Below are 20,451 nucleotides of genomic sequence, written 5' to 3'. Positions count from 1 at the left end.
GGAATAATTTTGTAAAACACTTTATAAAAATAACATTATTTTACAAAAGTACCCTTATCTTACAATATTGTTATGAAATGTGTTGTGAAAATGTGTTTTGCATGTATCAATACTTTGCTCCTAAGCCATACCTTCCTCATAATAATTGTTATCTCAAAAAATTCATTTTGATCAAGGATATTACCCATATGCTTCATAAGAGACAAAAAGTCCACCACACAGCCACTCATCTTCTGAACTTTTCAACAATCAATCCTCCAGACATCACAAGCAACAACATAAGTCCAAAGAGCATGCACAACATTTTCACTAGCCAGACCACAAATGGGACAGAGATCCGAACCGATCACTTTCTTCAACACTCAATTTGCTCTAGTTCTACTTTGCATCTGTCTGTCTATTGTTGAGGCTTTAACAGCCTCCAATAGAATTCCACCACATCAGCAATTCCACACAAATCAAACAATGAGCATCACACTAGATAAAATAGAAATATTTCTGCAGAAACTCAACCTTGTCTTTGCCTTAAGCCAGTCGAACCTCAACCTCAGCCTCGGCATCACAGAAATCAGCTCTTGTCACCATCACCCACCGCCGCACGTCACCAGTTCGATCACCCTCCAATAATTTCACCGTCGAGCACCATCTCCCCTGGATTATCATGCTAGTTTTTTTTTTCTACTCGATCGTGTTGCCCTATTGTTTGCTTCTCTAGAAACAAAATCTTCTGTAGAAAGGATCAAATTAGCTAATTTAATCCATAAAGTTACAAATGTTCCACCCATTTCTCTATTATTTGCTCTGCATGGTCTTTTCTTTTTTTTTTTTTTTTTTTTTTTTTTTTTTTTGCTTTGCTCCTAGCTAATACATCAAAATCTCCTCGCAATCCCATGTTCCTAACCCTCTCGTGCTCAGAATAGTTTGTTAAACCAACTTTCGAACAGCAACAGAAGACCACTTTATCAGAATCATGTGTATTTTAAAACCAATTGTTGTAGATGGAAAATCATGTGCAAAAAGGCACGGGTGGCAAAACAAAATCCACCCCCATCGAATCGTTCCCTAACCAATCAAATTAAAAATTTTGAAAGAAAAAAAATCCACTTGAGCAGATCAGCAGTAGATATGTGAGTTATCCTTACTTGCAAGCAGATCGGCAGTAGTTGTCTTGTGAGGCTTCCTTTCTGGAGAGGAGGAGGCTTTGGTGGAAGAAAGAGGGAGGGAGGGAGGGTTTCTCATGAAGGACATTCTTACAATTATTAGGTGTGGACAGGTATATGAGATTTGAAATAAAAGAACTATGTGGCAAAATTTGATTGGATGGCTATTATTTGAGGAAAAACAGATTGACCGGCTATAAGATTTCCTCAATTTGCTCTTGTAGGTAGACCATTGTGACAAGTTTTTCAAAGAAAAACCTTAACTACCATTGGAGTTGGTAGATTCTATAGTTTCTTCCAAAAAATATCTCGATTATGACCCTTTGAAGTTTCACCAATATCTCTGTCTATCATCATCTTGATTATGCTAGTCGATTTCATGTGTATAAAAATATTTGAATTATGATTAAATACATACATACATACATACATACATACATACATACATACATATAGATATATTTGATCATATGTTCAAACAGTTCACAAAAGACAATACAGAACAATGTTTTTTAGAGCAAAAAAAAAAGGCAGCCTTGCTTAATTCATCGGAGCATGTGTGCCTTGAAAAAGGAAAATAACATCACCACTTGGAGTATCTAGGGGAGATTATCCCAAACATGTCAAACCATTCATACAGATTTTTATTGAGTTGACAACTCCTTGAAAAGGTTGATAAATATGAGGAGTGGCATCACTACAAAAACTTTAGCTGCCACTATGAACACGTGAGACTTTTGTTTTCGTGAGTTCCTAAAGATGGTTTTGCTAATTATCATTGTAAGGAGGCACTAAATGCTTTTAGAGAAAAGATGTTGTCTAAACAGCAGTTAGAAACCTAACGATCTCGGTTCGATTTCCAACATATGTCCAATGTGCCCTAAAATTCACTTGACAAAGCCTTGTTCCAATTGCTTGCCATACGCTCCACCAAACCAGCTTCATTTTTCTTCTCATACATGGGGGCCAAACAGGTAACATGTCTCTCTGCTCCAAATCATGTCCATTTGGAGCTTTTTCATATACTAGTAACAAGCCTCAGACATCAGCCAGATAAAATGAATGGTACACACATGACACAGCCATCCAAAAGGGTTATCTCCTAGCTACTACTTTCTTTCTCAAGTCCAATGTCACCAGACCTAGAAAACAGATCCCAGATTTGTTGTAGCCATCACTAAATCAGCGATTTAATCTACATAAGAGATACAGGAGTCTTAGATCATACATTAGAGTATTTTTATAGATTTTGAGTATTTTTATGCTAAAATAGAATTACAAAATGAGCACAGAACATGATTGTCATCCAAATATAACTCACCATCCTCGCTTCTAGGACAAAAAAAAAGTCACAACGCATAGAGAGAGAGAGAGAGAGAGAGAGAGAGAAGGTCACCAGACAACATAAAGCCATTATTCATATTTTACAATTCCAAGCCACATCACATTGCGATAATATTAGCATGCCAACATCGTATGTGCTTGCAAGGGAGTACTTGTCAACAACACAACTCTATTTCACTTGGGTAGATTGATTTTAAAAAAAAAAAAAAAAGACAGCATCAAGACAATCTAAAAGATGGAGTTTATTGATATTTTAGCGCCATCATATCCAATTGACCATTTTTGTTCATTGGGCAAAGATTGAATACTAGTAGTAATCTCTTTTTTCCTCTTTTTCTTTTCTTCATTGATATGTTTAACACCTCACCAATGTCAATGCGTGAACAACAGATAAAACGCCCAAGCCAATCTGATTCATCGTCCCTCTCCCCCTTTACTCTCAGAAAGGTAAGAAGTTTCAACCAAATTTAAAAACTACAATAAATTTGAACTTCATATCAGAATACCTCTTAGGATGTAGAAAACCAATAGAAGGGAATGCCAGGACAGTATAAATTTAAAGTTTAACATTTTTATACAAATTTGCTTAACTTCATCATCAGCAACTCACCCTGCATATCCTACCGAGAACCAACACTCGTCTAAAAGAGATACGAAAGAACTAGAAGTAGAAAATTATAAAATGGCTTGCTACATACCTGTTGTACACTTAATTGCACCGATGGAATAAGCAAGACAGTAGCCAAATGCTCTACAGATGCATATGTCATCAAAGCAGCATGAATTGATGGACCATAATAGCACTTTCCTACAAGTTAGGATTGGATTTCAAAGAAAGTCCACTCTTACTACATCTCTTTACCAAATTAGTCCACTCTTACTACGTCTCTTTACCAAATTCTGAGCCTCTTCAAAGTGGCCTAGCTGAACCAGAGTTTCCAAAATTAATTTACATGTATAAGAGTTGGGAACACAACCATTTACTTCCATCGAGTGAAACATATCCTTAGCTTCAATCAGTCTCCCACATTGGTAGAGTGCCTTGATCATAGCACTGTATGTATAATTATCAGGATGCAAACCTAGTTTTAACATGGTAATGAAAAGGCTCTCTGCTTTCTCAACCTTATTCAACCTGCAAAAACTTTGAATAAGAGCATTGAATGAGAAAGTATCGGGGCTTATTCCGTTGGCTTAACATCTTTTTCAAAAGATTCATTGATCTACCAACATCCTCAATGACACATAAAGAGATCAATATATTATATGTGACAGTATTTGGGGTGACACCCCACTCAACCATTTTCAATGAAACACTCAAAAGCATCGCCAATTTGGTGTACTCGACAAAGGCCATCTATTATTGAACTAAATTTGAAGATATTAGGCTTAAATCCATGTTCTAAAAGAATCACCAGAAGTTCCCGCACCTTATATAGCTCTCCATCCTTGCAATGTCCGCTAATAAGGGTATTGTAAGTGACAAGGTTAGGAGCACTTCCCATATGTTGCATGTCTCTGAAAGTCTCAGATGTCATGTCCATCTTATTGGCTTTACACAAGCAATCAATCACCGTATTATAGCAAAAAACATCATATACAAGTCCATCCTTGAACATTTGATCCAGAAAAATATTCCCTTCCTTGCTTCTTCATGTCCTATTGTAGACGTGAACACATTCAGAGAATATCTCAAGGCCTCCATCTACTTGACCAAATGAAGGGCCTCATCCAACACTCCAATCTTGCAAACTCAATGAATTAGGATATTATAAGTGAACCTATCAGGATTGCAATTATCAGCAGTCATTTGCAATTATAGACAAAACAACTGGACCTTTCTAAGAAAGGGTGTTAGATAAGACCCCTCGAATCAATTAAGGTCTCATTTGGTTATGCAGTTCAGATGAGACGATATGTTTTGTTAAAAATTGAATAAAATATTGTTATAATATTATTTTTTAATATTAGTTTTGTTTTTAGATTTGAAAAAGTTGAATTGTTTATTATATTTTGTGTGAAAGTTTGAGAAAATTGTAATGATTATATGAGATGAGATAGTTTAGTTTTGTGTAACCAAACCAACCCTGATTCTTCACGAATAATGGGTCGATATTCGAAACCTAGATATAAAATTTCAAAGGGTGTAATGGGTTTTCTTGATTTTGCAATACACTCGCTACAAATTGAGCAGTCAAAATGATTCTCCTTGCCTTGACCTCGTGGTTTAGCAATATAAACCAGTCATTTGCGACAGAATTTGAGAAATGTACCGGTGGTCAATTTTTCTAATAGTATCTTGGCATTTCTTAGCTGGAATGGGGTTCTTTGAGATGGAAACTGAGTTGGGATTTCTGAACTAAGAGTTTAGAGGAGAAGGGTTACTTATTGAAAGAGCTTCAAAGTTGTTCGAGCATTCTTGATTAGTAAATTCCTTGGATTCGGCCTTTGATGGGGTATCCCTTGGAAGCTTCTTATTATTGCAAGCTTCTTCAGGTAGGTTTCTTAGTGCAGGTGAAGCCCTGGAAGCTAAGGAAGACGACCCTCTCAATCTTATGTCATTCGCCTAACAAGCCGCCAAATGCAGGCTAGTTTGCTTATAAATTCGAGAAGTGCTACGGAGAAGCCCACTTAAGTGCCGCACACCACACATGCACACCAACTGACGTGTATTAAAAAACCAAAACACAAAAAACAAATAGAGTTCTCTTGGGGTCAGCAGTTTTCCTCCCTCAATAGCACACTTCGCATTTTGCCAACAAATCCAACATTGAACTTCGTGGAAGGTAATCACCTAATCACCTCTCTCTCTCTCTCTCTCTCTCTCTCATATGCGCAACACCAAATCACAGACCAAAAAGAATCATCATCATCACAGACAAAAAATTTCATGATCTCATCACTGTTTTGAATCTACAAACAATCTCAATAATATTCTCATTTCAGTATTCTCCATCGTGATCTCATCACAGTTATCACAGACCAAAAATTGAAGCTACAAAAAATCAAAAATACGATTTTATCAATGGGCAAAAAAATCGCAGACCAATGTATCATCCTAAGTGTCCACAAATGTTGAAGGGCAAAAAGTGTAACCTCTTGCCAAGGAAAAATTGAAGGAAAAAAGTGTAACCCGCGATTCCTGCGTCGAACAGCTGCTGGAGATGGGAGAAATGATGCAAATCTGTCGTGGGCACTTCTACTAGAAAAAGAAGATGGGAGAGAAAGGGGAATGTAATCCGTCGTGGGTGAGCAGCAAGGAGAGGAAGCCAGAAGGTTGTGATTTAAATGGGGGTAAAATAGATATTTCACAATGCTTATTTGGAGGGTGTACGGTGTGCTTCAGGGCTTCTAGCTATCATTTTTCTATAAATTCTGGTGTTCCAACTCCAAGCCCAAGTTTTGTGGGCCCTAGTCATGAGATATTGAAAAACAGGCTGGGGTTTAGCATTGAGGACAATTTAAAATGGGATTTTAGACAGTAGTAACACCAGTCTTTTAAAAAAAAAAATTGAGTCTATTATTAAAAATTTAATTCTTTTATGTGAATTTTTTACTTATTCAATTCACGACTGTAAATATTATTTTTATTTAGACAAAGAGTAATGCTAGATATAAATCATATTGTACAAGTACCGCGCACTCATTTTGAAAAAAAAATAGGGTTCACTATTCAAAAGTATGAGTCTTTTATTTACTCATTTTTCAACACAAGCGCGCACTCTATGATTGCGGATATCATTTTTCTTTAGACAAGAAAAATGATAATATTAAAATTATTTTACAATTATATTTAACATAAATAGTAGTTATGAAATTTTGAAATTATTTTTAATAAATTTACACACTTATTATAGTTCATGGCATTTGCATTGTACCCTTTTTCAATCCGATTCAAGGTTTAGAAAATCGGGTTCATCTAGGCAGGTATCTAGATTTCATACCTACCCTTATCCAAATACGGATACGATTATATAATGCGGATTTCGAATTAATAACCAATATTCGTAACTGGGTTTCTTTTTAAAAAAATACATTATAGATAATAGGAGTGCCCTTGTCCTGCCCCCCGCCCCTACATGGGTGGGGCAGGGTTGGGCCCTTGGGCTCTAGCCACGCCTCTGTTGGGCAGTGCTTCTCGTCTAGCTATAAGGGGGCAAACTGACCCCCGGTTCTTTCGCCCACCCCGGTTAAAATACAAAGCGCCCACCACCAACCCACGGTTGTTAAAAAAACCAAAACTCATCCAATGAAAAGTGAACCACCAACCAGATATATTATATATATATAATACCGACTGGAGGCAACGATGAGAGGGAGAGAGAGATCATGACGGCGAAGATGACCAACTAAGGGCAACAACGACGCCATAAAATGCTAAAACAAAGGCATTGAGAGAGAGAGAGAGAGAGAGAGAGAGAGAGAGAGAGAGAGAGAGAGAGAGAGACCACCACAACGATAGCGATCGGCTGGGGGTGACGAAGAAGCCATAAAATGCTAAAATAGAGGCATTGTGAGAGAGAGAGAGAGAGAGAGAGAGAGAGAGAGAGAGAGAGAGAGAGAGAGAGAGAGAGAGAGAGAACGACTAGGCCCTGGGGCATTTCTCATTTTGTACGAAACCCTATATTAAAACAACGTTGTTTTATTAAAGAAATAGTTTTTTTTAACATATAGATGGGGCCCAGCACGGGTGGGTCTGGGCCTATCACAGACCCTATCCTTGCTTGAGTTTCCAGGTGCGGGCGGGGGCTAGCACCCTGGCATCTGACAGTTTAGGGCGCTCAACCGACAAGTTGGGGCGAGCGGACGAGTGGTGGGGCCCCCGCCATCCACCCCTAATAGATAAAACAATGTCATTTTGATATTCATAACAACATAATTTTATATTTGTAGCTTCATCTCTAAAATAGTTTTTTAACAAATTAGGATATCCAGTTACAACTCGGATAAAATCCAAATTTTTATAATCAGGTACCCACTCAGATTATAATGGGGTTAACCTGGTTGGAAATAGTAACTGCCTTATAAAACCAAATGCTGATTCATACAATAATAGGCACATCCCCAAGACGAATTTGACTTATAGCCTATCATTAGCCAAATCAAAAGCATACCGGCACCAAGTAGATGGATAAGGATAATATTTGATCTCTTTAGCATCGTGTCTATCTAAAGGGGATTGAGTCCACGACTTTCCAACCAATTAAGACCTCTTACAACTCCTCATTTGTTTTCACAAATAAGATGAGATGAGTTGATATTAAAATTAAAAATTAAATAAAATATTATTAAAATATATTTTTTTAATAATATTTTTATTTTAAGATTTGAAAAAATTGAATTGTTTAATTTATTTTGTGTGAAATTTTTGAAAAGTTATAATGATTAGACGAGATGAATTTAGATGAGTTGTGAAAATAAACGAGACCAAATCAATACTAAAAAAGAGTTAGACGAAAACCATACCCCAAAGATAAAGTGATAATTTTTGTTAATGGGAAACAATGACACTCATTAGAGATTGAGTGATTACAATTTGGCATCTATAAATACAGATTGAGAAATTATATCTGGAAAAGAATTCATTCAAACTTTCTGGTTTTCCGAATGTCTTGCATATTGAGCAAGCTTGTGTGCTACATCATTGGCCTCTCTATTGACGTGTGACACCTCATAGGACTTAAAACTTGGAAGTAAAGCTTTGATAAGCATCGATAAAAGCTCCTTGCCAAGCCCTAACTTTTGAATCTGATAAACCTGATAATTGACAGCCAACTATTGATTTATTATATGTTTGTCGAACCTACATTGGTTTCAGGCCACAAGTCATTTTCCTTAACTTTTGCTTTCTAGAATGGACATTATGAATGACTTCTTAGAATGCATTTGTTCCTCTATTGAACTATAAAGTATGAAAGAAGGGCGATATAGCTTTCTGGTTCCGTTAGGATGTTAAGAGTATCTCATATTATCTATAAATAGTAGTGAAATAATTTATAAATAATAGTGAAATAATCTGATAATAACGTCTGAAAACAGTTGTGTTCCCAAACACAATCTAAAACTCCCAAACATGAGATGATTGGTTTCCTTATACCGTAATGGTGTCAACCACAGCTCGTGCTGCATTTTCTTTTCTTCTTTTGTAATTTAGGCATACAAACACAACAATCGTCGTTTATGAAAAGAAAAGCAGATATCAAAACATTTCTCACATTAATGAAAACCTTTTTATTAGAAGCAAGTGCACATGTAAAAGCGCTTAGGCCATTGTAATGTATGCCATTTTATGAACAGTATGATTACTGTGACAACATCACACAAAAACTTGTATGATTCCTGAACACGTACATGCAGTTCTACTCTCTCTGCAACATCCACAACCACATGAAGTAGTTCAAAAAGTTAATATATATAGCATACCCAGGCCAGCTACCTGTAAGCATTGCATTTGAACACTCACCATTCCATCTCAACCAGATGTACAAGCAGGTCTCCTGGGAGGGAGCTGTTGATGAGGTGTTCTCTGCATATTGTCAGGTTGGACTGATTTTGTGAGCATTTGTTTTCCAATACTATGTCTGTTAAGTAAGATTCCACTCTAACAAAATCTAATATCAAGCTATGATTAAACGTTCAGGATTTCGGTATAGAAAAAATCTATTTGCAAATCTGTTTATATATTAACACAGTACTTATCACATCGATGACATAAAAAAGTATTGATATTTTTAAATTTTTTATAAGAGTAATTCTATATATAATCATGAAGTGCGTAAACACCACGTAATCGCTTTGAAAAAGATTGAGATCCACTATTATAAAATTAATTTTTTTATATGGCTCTTATATTTTATTCACTTTTTTCAAAGCGATTATGCAGCAATTGCACAATTTACGATTGTAAATATCTTTTCTCTTTTTATAATTATAGTAGATCACGCATTAAGTAGTGTGTTTACACATCTACTTATAAATAGCACTGTTTTTTCTGAATGAAGCGGTACCCAAACATGTTATAGGCGAGCCCAAAGTTTATACCTGTAGTTTTGGCTGCAAGGTCTCCACTGCTGCTGTTGTTTTTGTATTCACTCCAGCACCTTGCTGCACGTTATTTATTTGTAATTTTCTTCAAATAAATTCCAAACTGATAGTTAACTAATGGCTTGTTTGGACACACTAAAAAAAATTATTAAAATTCTAAAAATTTCCTACAATTTCATTCTCAAACATCACTCAAACACAAAATATTTTTTCAAATTCAAGTTTTTAATTTTTTTTCATCTATTCATTAGTCAAACACAAAAAGTAATACAATTTTACAAACTTCAAAACAAAATACAAAAATCAATACAATATCTACAAATTTCAAAACAAAATGAATATTAAAAAGTTATATTCAAATAATTTCTTTATTCTATAATATTTTTATTCTATTTTTTCTCTTTTCTTTTTCAAAACCCAATAAAACATATTTACTCAAACTATTTTACTAGTATTCACTAAATTATGAGATATTCCGAGTGCCGAATCATGCTCTAAGATTAATTGCTTGAATCACATGACACACCTGATCAAGAAAGTTAACTGGGATAAATTACCTTGCATAATGCCCAGTCTGCTGAATCAAAGAATGCACGTTCATGATCCTAAAGCCATACCAAAACAAGTTATCGCTTATTTTAACAGAACATGATTTGGAGAGAAAATGAGGCAGAATCATGTTATGCTAGCTGAATATTTAAGAGTGTTGATCATTTACGTTTGAAATCAGTGGCTTTTTCTTTGGCATCAGTGCTCCATACTTCTTCTCTGTACTGGTCTTTGCCTGTGATAATACATCCCAAAAGTTTTTTTTTTTTTTTTCATTTTTTATGATTAGAAAGAGTCTAAAACCCAATTTCTGCTAATCAGTATATAATAATATTCTCTTATAAGAAATACATGTACAGATAATCACAATAAAGGCTAAGAAATCTCATCATCCAGTCACAGGTTGAAACCATGGTTTATTAATTATTTAATTTCATTTCATTATCAAAGTAAATGCACGTGTTTCCCTTCTTAGAAGTGTAACAGTCACAAAACTATTTTACTTTGTGACTATTTTATAAAAATAAAATCATAAACTGATATAGTTTCATGTGATACATTAAATTACCTATTTTATAATAAAAATAATTTTATAATCTGACATACTATATAAAGTCACATGAGTTGTAAATTTATTTTTGTAAAATCAATTTATAATTAAAGCATTTCTCTTTTCAATTAATATATTAATATTTTGGATACTTGGTCATGATTCATGTCTAGCCTCCCACTCATTTGGCTTACATGAAAAATTGGTTTTACAATGTTGATTGAGATTTTTTTCAGTCTTATCTAAATTAGCTAGATAGTCTAATTTAAAGATAGACATAGCATTTGAATCCTAAAGTATTAAATAATTTTTTTTTTTTTATACATTGGGAGAGAGGGTTCAGGGTCGAACCCATGATCTCTATTTTAGAGATTTGGGTCTTGTGCCATCCCCTTAGCTAATAATGTTATCCATACAAGACTTTCAAATAATATGAACCCTATATATATATATATATATATATATATATATATATATATATATGTTTGAATTAAAAAGACATTTATCCAAATTATATAATTTAATACTTTTGAAGAAAGAAAAAATATACATAGAAGTTTTATACCACACACATCCACATAACCAACATGTAATTTGTTATTTTTGCTCTTATATCTTAATGTTTAAATATGTGTATATTTAAATATAATGATAAAAATAATAAATTTTACTTTAATTAAGTGAAAGTGTGTAGTGTAAAACTTTTTTTATAGTATCTCTCTTTTAAATTACTTCAAATTAAATTACTTCTTGATAATCACTAAATTCAAAGAATTGCATTTATTTTTTGTCGATGGGGACAAAACTGACTAATAACCACATTTTAGACATGTCATTTGCTTGAAAAAAACAAAGTCCACGTGAATATCGTGACGGGCTAACTACCCATTGCCTTTACGTTATCTGTAATGTAATTCCCTGCCGACAAAATGCAAGAGAATATCTACGAACACGGCCTTGTGTAGGACCAAAGCGTCTTACCATTCCGTGTTCTATTACCAACCGTTGGATGTAAGGAACCACTTGACTCAAAAATCTATAGCTAATTTGCTTTTAAAAATATCTCATCTTATCTCATCTCATCTCATTTAATTATTATAATTTTTTTAACTTTTAATATAAAATAAAATAAATAATTTAACTTTTTTAAATCTCAAAATAAAAATAATATTAAAAAATATATTTTAATAATTTTTTATTTAATTTTTAAACTTTAATCTCATCTCATCTTATCGCATCTTTAAAAACAAACGTGTCCAAAGTGTATTCGTGGTGTATTCGTGGCCTTTAATTCCTTTCAATCCAACTTCAGAAAGAAAATATGAGAGAGATGTTATCGACAATATTAAATCATATATATTATGGGTTTATTTTTTTATAATTTTTTTTATTAAAATATTTTTCTTTTATTTTTAGAATGGAACGAAATAAAGATAGGAAGATTTAATAAGATTTAATACACCAAACGGAAATAACCATTCAATTTAAAAATATATAAATGAATATGAGTGGATGTCCTGCATGCAGGTACCGTGGACCATATGCATGATTAAGCCATGCAGTAAGGGCATGAAATACATTCATGATACAGATAAGGCATTGCAATCATGCACGTTATGATCATACATGCTTATCGAAGAGGTATAGAAATATGAATAAATCTTCTTCACACACTACTGTGTGAAGAAGCCCCAGCACACTTAACGTGCTGGGGTGAAAAAAAAAAAAAAAAAAATTATGAAAGGTGTGTTGCGGCTTCCGGCTGATACGCAGTACAGTCTTAAAAATATATACATACATACATTTTCTAGTCATTGTTTATGAATTATATGATGAGAAAGAAGATTGATCATCCGAGAGTGCGTGTATATATATATTAATATTATATATAGTCATGAAATGCGTAAGTATCGTACAGTCATTTTAAAAAAAAAAAAAAATCTATTATTAAAAAATTAATTTTTTTTATATAAATCTCATATTTTTTTTATTTTTTTTTAAATAATTAAACGAAGTTTATGTACACGATCATGTAACTATCATTTATCATTTATCATATATATATATATATATATATTTATTTATATACCTCTTGGCCTTGGGAAGCAAAACAGTCTTCTTGGCCTCTGTTGCATTCCGCCATCGATCTCAGCTCTTTCTCTGAAAACAAATCGACCGGCATTAAAGACGTACAGAAAGAAGTAGGATTCAGGCTTTCAGCCTTGAAGATTCTATATACAAATATAACATAAGAAGAAAACCTTTAGCTTGAGGATATATCAAAGAAGAGATTAGAGAGAGGTCCCTAAAGCACCGAGTCGAGTTTGCAAAAATGAAGGAAGGAGCTAAACCTAATTATAAGCGCAATGACGTCATGACTCACAACCATAGACAAAAAGAAGGAGATGCAGGAGGAGGCCAGAGGAGGAGGACCAAAAGTGTGAATAGAGGAGCCACTGAAAAGAGAGATCAGACAGAGATGAAAGAATTGGTAGGATTGGGTAAGAGCGTAAGGTAAGAATATATTTATATGCATGTAGAAGATTAGATATATATTTATATATATTTATATGTGATGTAAAAAGAAAAATGAAATTTCGTGTTATATATATATATGAGAAATTTTATTTACAGGCCCTTGCATTGCAGTCCCTTGAATTGCATTGCATGGCTTAGGATTGTATGTGCAGACCCTTTATTAAATGAGAAAAAATATTATTTTATGAGAGATATTTTTGTAATTTTAAAAATTTTTAAATATAAAATTATCTAGACTTGTATTACAGTTTCCAAATAGAGATTAATTGCTCTATATATATATATATATATATATAAGTCATGGGGTGGGTGAGAGTGAGGTTTGGGAATTGGGGGCGCGTAGGTGCTTATGGGGTAAGACTCAAGGGACTTCAAGAAATATAACTAATACCCAACAAACATAGAATTTAAAAAAAAATTTAATTAAATTAAATTAAATCAAATTTAAGGAATTAATAAAAACTAGAGGACGTATGGTTAATGACTTTGTGCTAGTTTGAATACCATTATCAATAGGTTATCTAAGAGCATTTTTAATGGATTAGTTAAATTTAAAAAAACTACTTCAAATAGTTATTGGGATATAAAAACTGATGGCATTGAATTAGGCAAATTCTAAAAAGATAGACTTCAGCTATAGTAAATCTAAATGTTTGGTCATATTTGGATGTGCATTGTAACACTAACAAATCAATTGTTTTTATTATTATTTCATCTCTCTCTCATCTGGCTTTTCTCTTTCTAATGAAATCTAAGAAGGAAAAAAATGGTCTAAATAAAATTAAATAAATTAGGTAAATAACATTAAATAAATAGGTAGAATGGTAAAATATGATAAAATTAAATTAATTAATAATTAAAAAAATTAAATTAATATTATTATTTTATTATATAATGAATAAATAGATAATCTAATGTGCAGATTTAATGTGAATAGAATAATTAAAGTCAAATTCATCTCTTATTATTTTATTATGATATAATAAATGAATAATTCAATGTGGAGATTTGATGTGAATGAAATTATTAAAGTTAAATCCATCTCATATTAGCTAAAGAGTAACACTAGAGCTACTGCTAGGGCTCCCGCTATGTTATTTTATGTGTTTTTTTTTTTTTTTTGTTCTTTTCTTACATAGATTTTTTAACACTTTTAAATATTTAAAAAAATAAAAAAAAATCACAACATCATTAAAAAATACTTCATTAATCACAAAGTAAAAATAATAAATAAATAAATCTCAACAGAAGCCCCCAAAAGGAATACTAGTATTATTCTTAGCTAAAACTTGGGTTTGACTTGGCTATTTCAATAAGAGTGTTTTAAGAGCACCAGTAGTGAATTCAACAAAGTTAAAATTTGGCCAAGATGCACAATAAAGTGAAATAATAGACTCAACAAATAAATAGAAATTATAGGCCAAGATTATATCACTGCCCAAATTTATTGGGCTGGCTAAATATTATTTTAGACTAAATAATTCATCTTCCTATTGTCTGCTACTCTCCCCGTAAGAAGAAAAAATGAAGAAAAACCACAAACGTATGAACTTCAATCCCACGCCGAATTCCTGTCTGGAATGAAGCTTTTAGTACACATCTTGAATCTGTTATGATCGCTATTTTGTTTGATGTTGACAATGAACAAATTTTAATATCTATTTTATAAACTTTTTCTTTATAAGTATTTGATTTCCAGCAAAAGCAGGGTTTTAACATATGTGTTGTTAACTTGTTGCCTTAGTAATAAAAAAAACTCACGCGTATTTTTTTTTTAATAACGAATAAATATTTAAATTATGATTAAAATTAAAATAAATAAAAATATTAAAATTAATATTTTAATAAAATAATAATAGATTTAAAAAATTTATTATTTGATATTATTAAAAAGTAACTAGTTAAATTTTTAGATTCTAGCTAAATTTTGGTCAAGTGACTGAAATGGGCCACCTCATGTTGGCCCAGCTCAGGCCACCACAAGGTACGTGGCTCAACATAGTGGTCAAACCCTGTGGTGGCTTAAATAGACCTCCCGTCTAAAAAAAAGAGACTGGATCAAATGTTTAAGAGTGACCTCTCTTATTTTTATTAAAAAAAATTCACTTATAACGAAAAAATATTGTAATTATAAAGGAAGTCTCGAGAAAGACTAAACAAAGACAACCTTATTATCAAAAAATGACATCAATACAAAATCAGAAAAAATAAAAATAAAAAACCATTAAAACTAGACCAGCCAACGATGCAAAGGGACCATATAACGCAGATCCGATTCACTACAGCACTGGAAATTCAAAACTTCAGCCCTTACCTTAGGCGCAATAAGGAAAAAAAACATTTATCAAGGCACAATAGACCTTTAAATCTAAGGGTGAGTTTGGTTACCAAACTCATCTCAATTCATCATTACAATTTTTTCAAATTTCAATACAAAATATAATAAACAATTCAACTTTTTTAAATTCTAAAATAATAATAATATTAAAAAATAATATTCTAACAATATTTTATCATTTCAACTCAACTCAATTCAACTCACTTCAACATCCAAACACAACCTAAGAGAAAGAAAGTTATGAGCTCGAAGATCCACACACAAGTTATGAGCTCCTTCTTTGGCAAAATAATCAATCACCGTGTTACATTCTTTAAAAACATGACAAATACGAACATTAACACTTCGAAGAAGATCAAAATATAAAGCTATGAAGCCGTCTTAGTGCCTTTTTTTCCTATTTTTGATCAAAATATAATTTTTAATTTTATTTTTTGAAATGAGAAAAGAAAATAATTAGACGTGGTAACTGTGGAATTGTCATGTGTTTTTTGTTAGTTAATATGAAGGGAATTTTTAATGAAGGCGCTTGGTCTAAAATTCATCGCAACACGAAATGTTATTTCTAAAAAAAAATAACAAAGGGCCGAATACCAATATGTACAAAGTACATGAGGTTATGACCAAGTTTTCCTTTGCAAAAATATGATTCTACATTTAAAAAAATACTATAGACATAAAAAAATCTCACAAACTTTCGTGACGTGCCACGCCAGTTAAGTTTCTTTATTTTTATTTTTTTCAATTTTACTTCCCCCACCCCTTCTCCATCCCCTCAGCTCGATCGAGTGAAGAGAGAGAGAGAGAGCGTGAGAGATCTCGAACCTATCAGTGAGGTGCGGCAGCAGTGACGACAACAATGACATTTTGACGTCAATGACGGGGACGAGGAAGATGACTAGGCTGCAGTGAAGGGCGACGTCGAAAATGGCGAGGAATGTGAGGGGTGCGGCAGCAACATCGACGAGGGGCGAGGAAGGTTCGGTAGCGACGTTGGTGAGAGGCTGCAGCGGAGATGTCAGTGAGGGGTTGAGAAAGGGAAAGGGGGAGGGGAGAGGGGGAAAGAGAGGAAAAAAAGAATTGGGAGACTAGGCAATGTGCCGCATCAATGTGTGGGATTTTTTTGCATCTCTAGCAGCTCTCTTACATATGCACCAATCCAAGGAAACCCCAAGCGAACCAAGGAAAACTTAACCCACGAATAAGATTATATTTCAAAAGAATCAGTCAAAATTCTAATTGAAGTTCGTTAGAATCGCTGTAAAGAATAAGAATTTATCTCTCCTAAATAATGTCGAATCCTTTTAATTACTTTCATATATTCACTCGGTATGGAGTGTCATAACAAATTAACAATGGTATGAAGAGGGTAATTTCAATGCAATGGAAATCTCAAGGTTTAACTACATATTTTGAGTTATCAAATTTCTGTGCTATTTTCCTGGTCCTCATTTAGGGGTGGTTAGCGAGGGCCCACCTCTGCTACCTTGGCCTGTTCGCCCCACATGGAAGACCCTTAACGGGGGTGGGGGCAAGTTGACTCCAGTGGGACCCTATCTCGCACCTCACACCCTACTTCACACCCCTCTCATATTTAATATAAAAAAATTATATTTTTAAAATTTATATAAATATATTATATATAGATATTTATTAACTTGAAGTTCATATATTGTATATATGAATTTCAAGTTAATAGATTGTCTTGACCTCTAGGCCAACTTTTATATAGGAAGTCAAGTCAATACAATAGTCATATGAGCAATGCTATACAACCTCCTCAATCTCTTCACACCATATTTTTTAAAATTTTAATATTTTTTTAAAATTTTTTTTGAGTTTATTCTTTTTAAAATAATTTAATTTTTGTACTCATTATTCATATATTAAATATTTAATAAAATTAAAAAATAAAAAAATATGTTGTGTGTGGAGATTATATGAATAGTAAGAAATTGTGTAAATTTTTTATAATCATATATATAAACTCAATGAGTTATTCGGTTGAGCGGCAGTGGGGCAGGAATTTTATCCCCACCTTGATACCGGAGCGGGGTTGGAAACCTTCCATGCATGATGCGGGGGGTAGGAGGGTGCCCCGCACCGTATGGTGCAGGTAGCACTATCCAACCTCATTTATCTTTCTTATTCATGAAAGAAAAAACTCCGAGTCTTGGATGATAAAACTTGGGTAAAACACTGAGATTTCAAAACCGAAACGCAAAAAATATTGCAACCTGCACAAAATGGTTCATTATATATCCAACATATACAAACTTTCCTTCAACATTTACACAACAATATTGAAAAAGGGCAGCCACATATGATCAATATAGAAATCAATAGTCCAGCTAGTTATCTTCACAGGTACAAAAATTGAGCAGAATCTTTATATATATATATATATGTTTTTTTTTTGTCTGTGATCCCTTCGTATTTCAATTTTCCCTTCGGTAATTGTACATTTACTCGAATGTGAATAGCTTCCCTCCCTTATTAATCCATCCTATACCGATATCAATATGCAAGCAAAGGGGATCGTGATCATCAAGAAGAGGAAGAGGAAGAGGATGGGTTGAAAGCAGCCTGCTCGGCACAGCTGAGTACATCATGAGGCCCTGCGTCTTCTCGGCCTACACCCATAAGATCAAGGTAGTAGAGGTAATGGGAGATGATGCTGTTCATGGAATCACCATCACCCTGACCGCAAACAGAATCCCCGTACAGCACATTCATGGTGGTGCCGAAACCAGTAACCCTCTTGGACAAAGTGTCATTCTTTGTGGGTTTCCAGTTTCCAACAAAGACATCGTGTGCTGAAGGTTGATGCTTCTTGATTGGAGTCATCCACCTCCAAATTGCAGTCTGGAATGCCAAGGTTGCGTTCTGTTCTATATATTCTGGATGGTTCAACAGATCCAACTTCAGTGCTTCCCCTGTTTCTCCGTAGTTGTAGTTCCTGACGAAAAAAGCAAAGAAAATGGTTAGGTATGTAGAGGAGGTGTTTGATAAAGAAAAATATTATTTATCAACTTTCTAACCATCTTCTTTGATCGTTGCCTGAGGTGGCATTAGGGTGTGTTTAGTTGTTGAAATTAATTCAAAATCAAATCCATCTATCTTAAATTAATTATTGGTGAGATTTATTATTTTTTTAATTTTTTATAAAAAATTATTAAATTTATTTCAATCTATTCTATACATCTAAACATATATCTCAACATATTTATATTTAAATACATCTCAATGAGACCTATAGAATATTACTATTTACAGATCAATTCAGATCATATGAGATCACAACAGAATCCAAACGCAACCTAAATGATAATTAAAAAGGCGATAAATAACATTTTTTCAGCAATATAATACATTTCTCCGTTCAATTAAATTGATAGAAATTCTTTAATTTCTGAATTTCTGAAGTAAGGTGCGTACCAATAGATTGGAATGGCACCACGGCCATGGTATGAAGCTCCAGGAGAGCATGGATAAGTGAGTTTGAAGTCCTCATTACAGTAATCCTTCTCCGGGCTCAGTTCCTTGTTGTAGCACAAACCCCAGGCCAAAGGTCCCCCGGTTGCCACTCCATATCCGCCTGAAAAGTATCAACCATGATCATATCATAACCATTGCTAGTACTTGGCACAGAGAATGAGTTAGTAAAGGACCCATGACCGTAGAATTAAAGACACAACTCCCGGATGATGCACAGCAATATAGGACTGCTGCAGATTCATATTAATTGCCATTACAATCCAATCCTAGGAGAAATCTATAATGAAAGCACTACTAATAGATCCACTCACACCCCAATACTATTCGTCTGACCTAAAAATGAAACTTAGATGTTCTTAGTTTTGGATCTGATGATACAAATTCTCAGTATCTGGGTCTGAATTACATAATATCTCCTAAATGTGTGTCCTAAATAACAGGAAGCGCGAGATCTTCAATGCATGCCAACCTCTTTGTGAGTTTGATGGATACATTCATTTCATGGTAAGATCATCTCAATCTAATAAGCCTATAAACCCAAATTGTGATGGCCCCAGATATCCATTCCCAACAGATTCAATATTGTTCAACAATATTAAAGGATACTTAATCAGGACCCCAAAATTCATTTAAAACACAGCCTCCTATAAGCTTACACTAAAATTAAGTACTCCTAAGCACTGCTTATACTAAACCAATAAGCAAAACCAAATTGCAAGACAAAAAAACAAAAACTTCTTAATTAACTCACAGGAGGTTTTGCTGCCAACATGACCAAGAAAAGCTGCAACTTCCTTCATGCCGGTGAGCTTCCCACCGGTGGTGCCAAAGCCTGATGGCTGGTACTCAGCAGCAGCAGTGATAAAAGAACGGTAGTCCCAGAAGCCGACTGCGTGGGCTACAGGTGTGTTACGCTTGGCAAAGAGGTTCTCAAACTGGTATGTCTGGAAGTAGTCAGAAATGGTCTCGTTACAGCAGTGCTGGGAGAAACGTTTGCACTCCCACCCTCTCTGACACAACTTTTGGCCCTTCACTATCTTCACCACCGGCTTTACAGAAGAGGATTCATCATCGCCATTGACAAGAGCTAAAATCAACGCCAATGTCAAGAGCACAGACCAGCAGTATTTGGCCTCCATTTTTGCATGTACCAACAACCTAGAGAATGCCTTGTGCTGAAGATTGAAGGTGTTGGAGAGATTTGTTCATCTTATAATAGAGGTTGTTGACAGGGATAGAAAGTGAACGTCCAACTCATAATTAGGAGGAGGAGATTTTCAGAGTGGGAGAACGATCAGCTTTTGCTTATTTTTTAGTCTTCTTCAAGTGCAAGGAAAGAAAAACTTGAATGCTAGGACGCCTTCTTTTTTTCTCTCTTCTTAGGAAAAGACGATCTGCCAGCCGCGGGGAAGGTGTGGTAGTAGTTAGTA

General features: G+C 33.9%; 2 protein-coding genes and 1 pseudogene across 4 annotated transcripts; all 3 read right to left on the bottom strand.

Annotated features, from left to right (window-relative positions):
- Window positions 1–3,362: 3,362 nt before the first annotated feature.
- On the bottom strand, window positions 3,363–4,314 carry LOC108994734 (annotated as a pseudogene).
- Window positions 4,315–8,720: 4,406 nt separating this feature from the next.
- LOC108994708 lies at window positions 8,721–13,181 on the bottom strand. 3 transcript variants are annotated; one of them, XM_018970025.2, is made up of 7 exons: window positions 12,909–13,180; window positions 12,737–12,807; window positions 10,267–10,332; window positions 10,106–10,153; window positions 9,546–9,608; window positions 8,968–9,030; window positions 8,721–8,872 (listed from the first exon to the last, which is right to left on the bottom strand). In XM_018970025.2, exons 2-6 carry the CDS (start codon window positions 12,788–12,790, stop codon window positions 8,977–8,979), a joined length of 285 nt encoding a protein of 94 aa, XP_018825570.1. In that variant the 5' UTR covers window positions 12,791–12,807; window positions 12,909–13,180; the 3' UTR covers window positions 8,721–8,872; window positions 8,968–8,976. The 3 variants fall into 3 exon arrangements, with proteins under 3 accessions (XP_018825570.1, XP_035539558.1, XP_035539557.1); XM_035683665.1 differs by having other exon boundaries at window positions 8,721–9,030; window positions 12,999–13,181; XM_035683664.1 differs by having other exon boundaries at window positions 8,721–9,030.
- Window positions 13,182–17,902: 4,721 nt separating this feature from the next.
- Window positions 17,903–20,222, bottom strand: LOC108994831 (chitinase-like protein 2). Its single transcript, XM_018970216.2, has 3 exons — window positions 19,773–20,222; window positions 18,962–19,121; window positions 17,903–18,482 (listed from the first exon to the last, which is right to left on the bottom strand). Exons 1-3 carry the CDS (start codon window positions 20,158–20,160, stop codon window positions 18,071–18,073), a joined length of 960 nt encoding a protein of 319 aa, XP_018825761.1. The 5' UTR covers window positions 20,161–20,222; the 3' UTR covers window positions 17,903–18,070.
- Window positions 20,223–20,451: the final 229 nt, after the last annotated feature.

Source organism: Juglans regia, chromosome 12 (genome assembly GCF_001411555.2).
Source record: "Juglans regia cultivar Chandler chromosome 12, Walnut 2.0, whole genome shotgun sequence".
Lineage (NCBI taxonomy): Eukaryota > Viridiplantae > Streptophyta > Magnoliopsida > Fagales > Juglandaceae > Juglans > Juglans regia.
The sequence above is the reverse complement of the archived record's forward strand: the minus strand, read 5'-3'. Positions and strand labels throughout refer to the sequence as shown.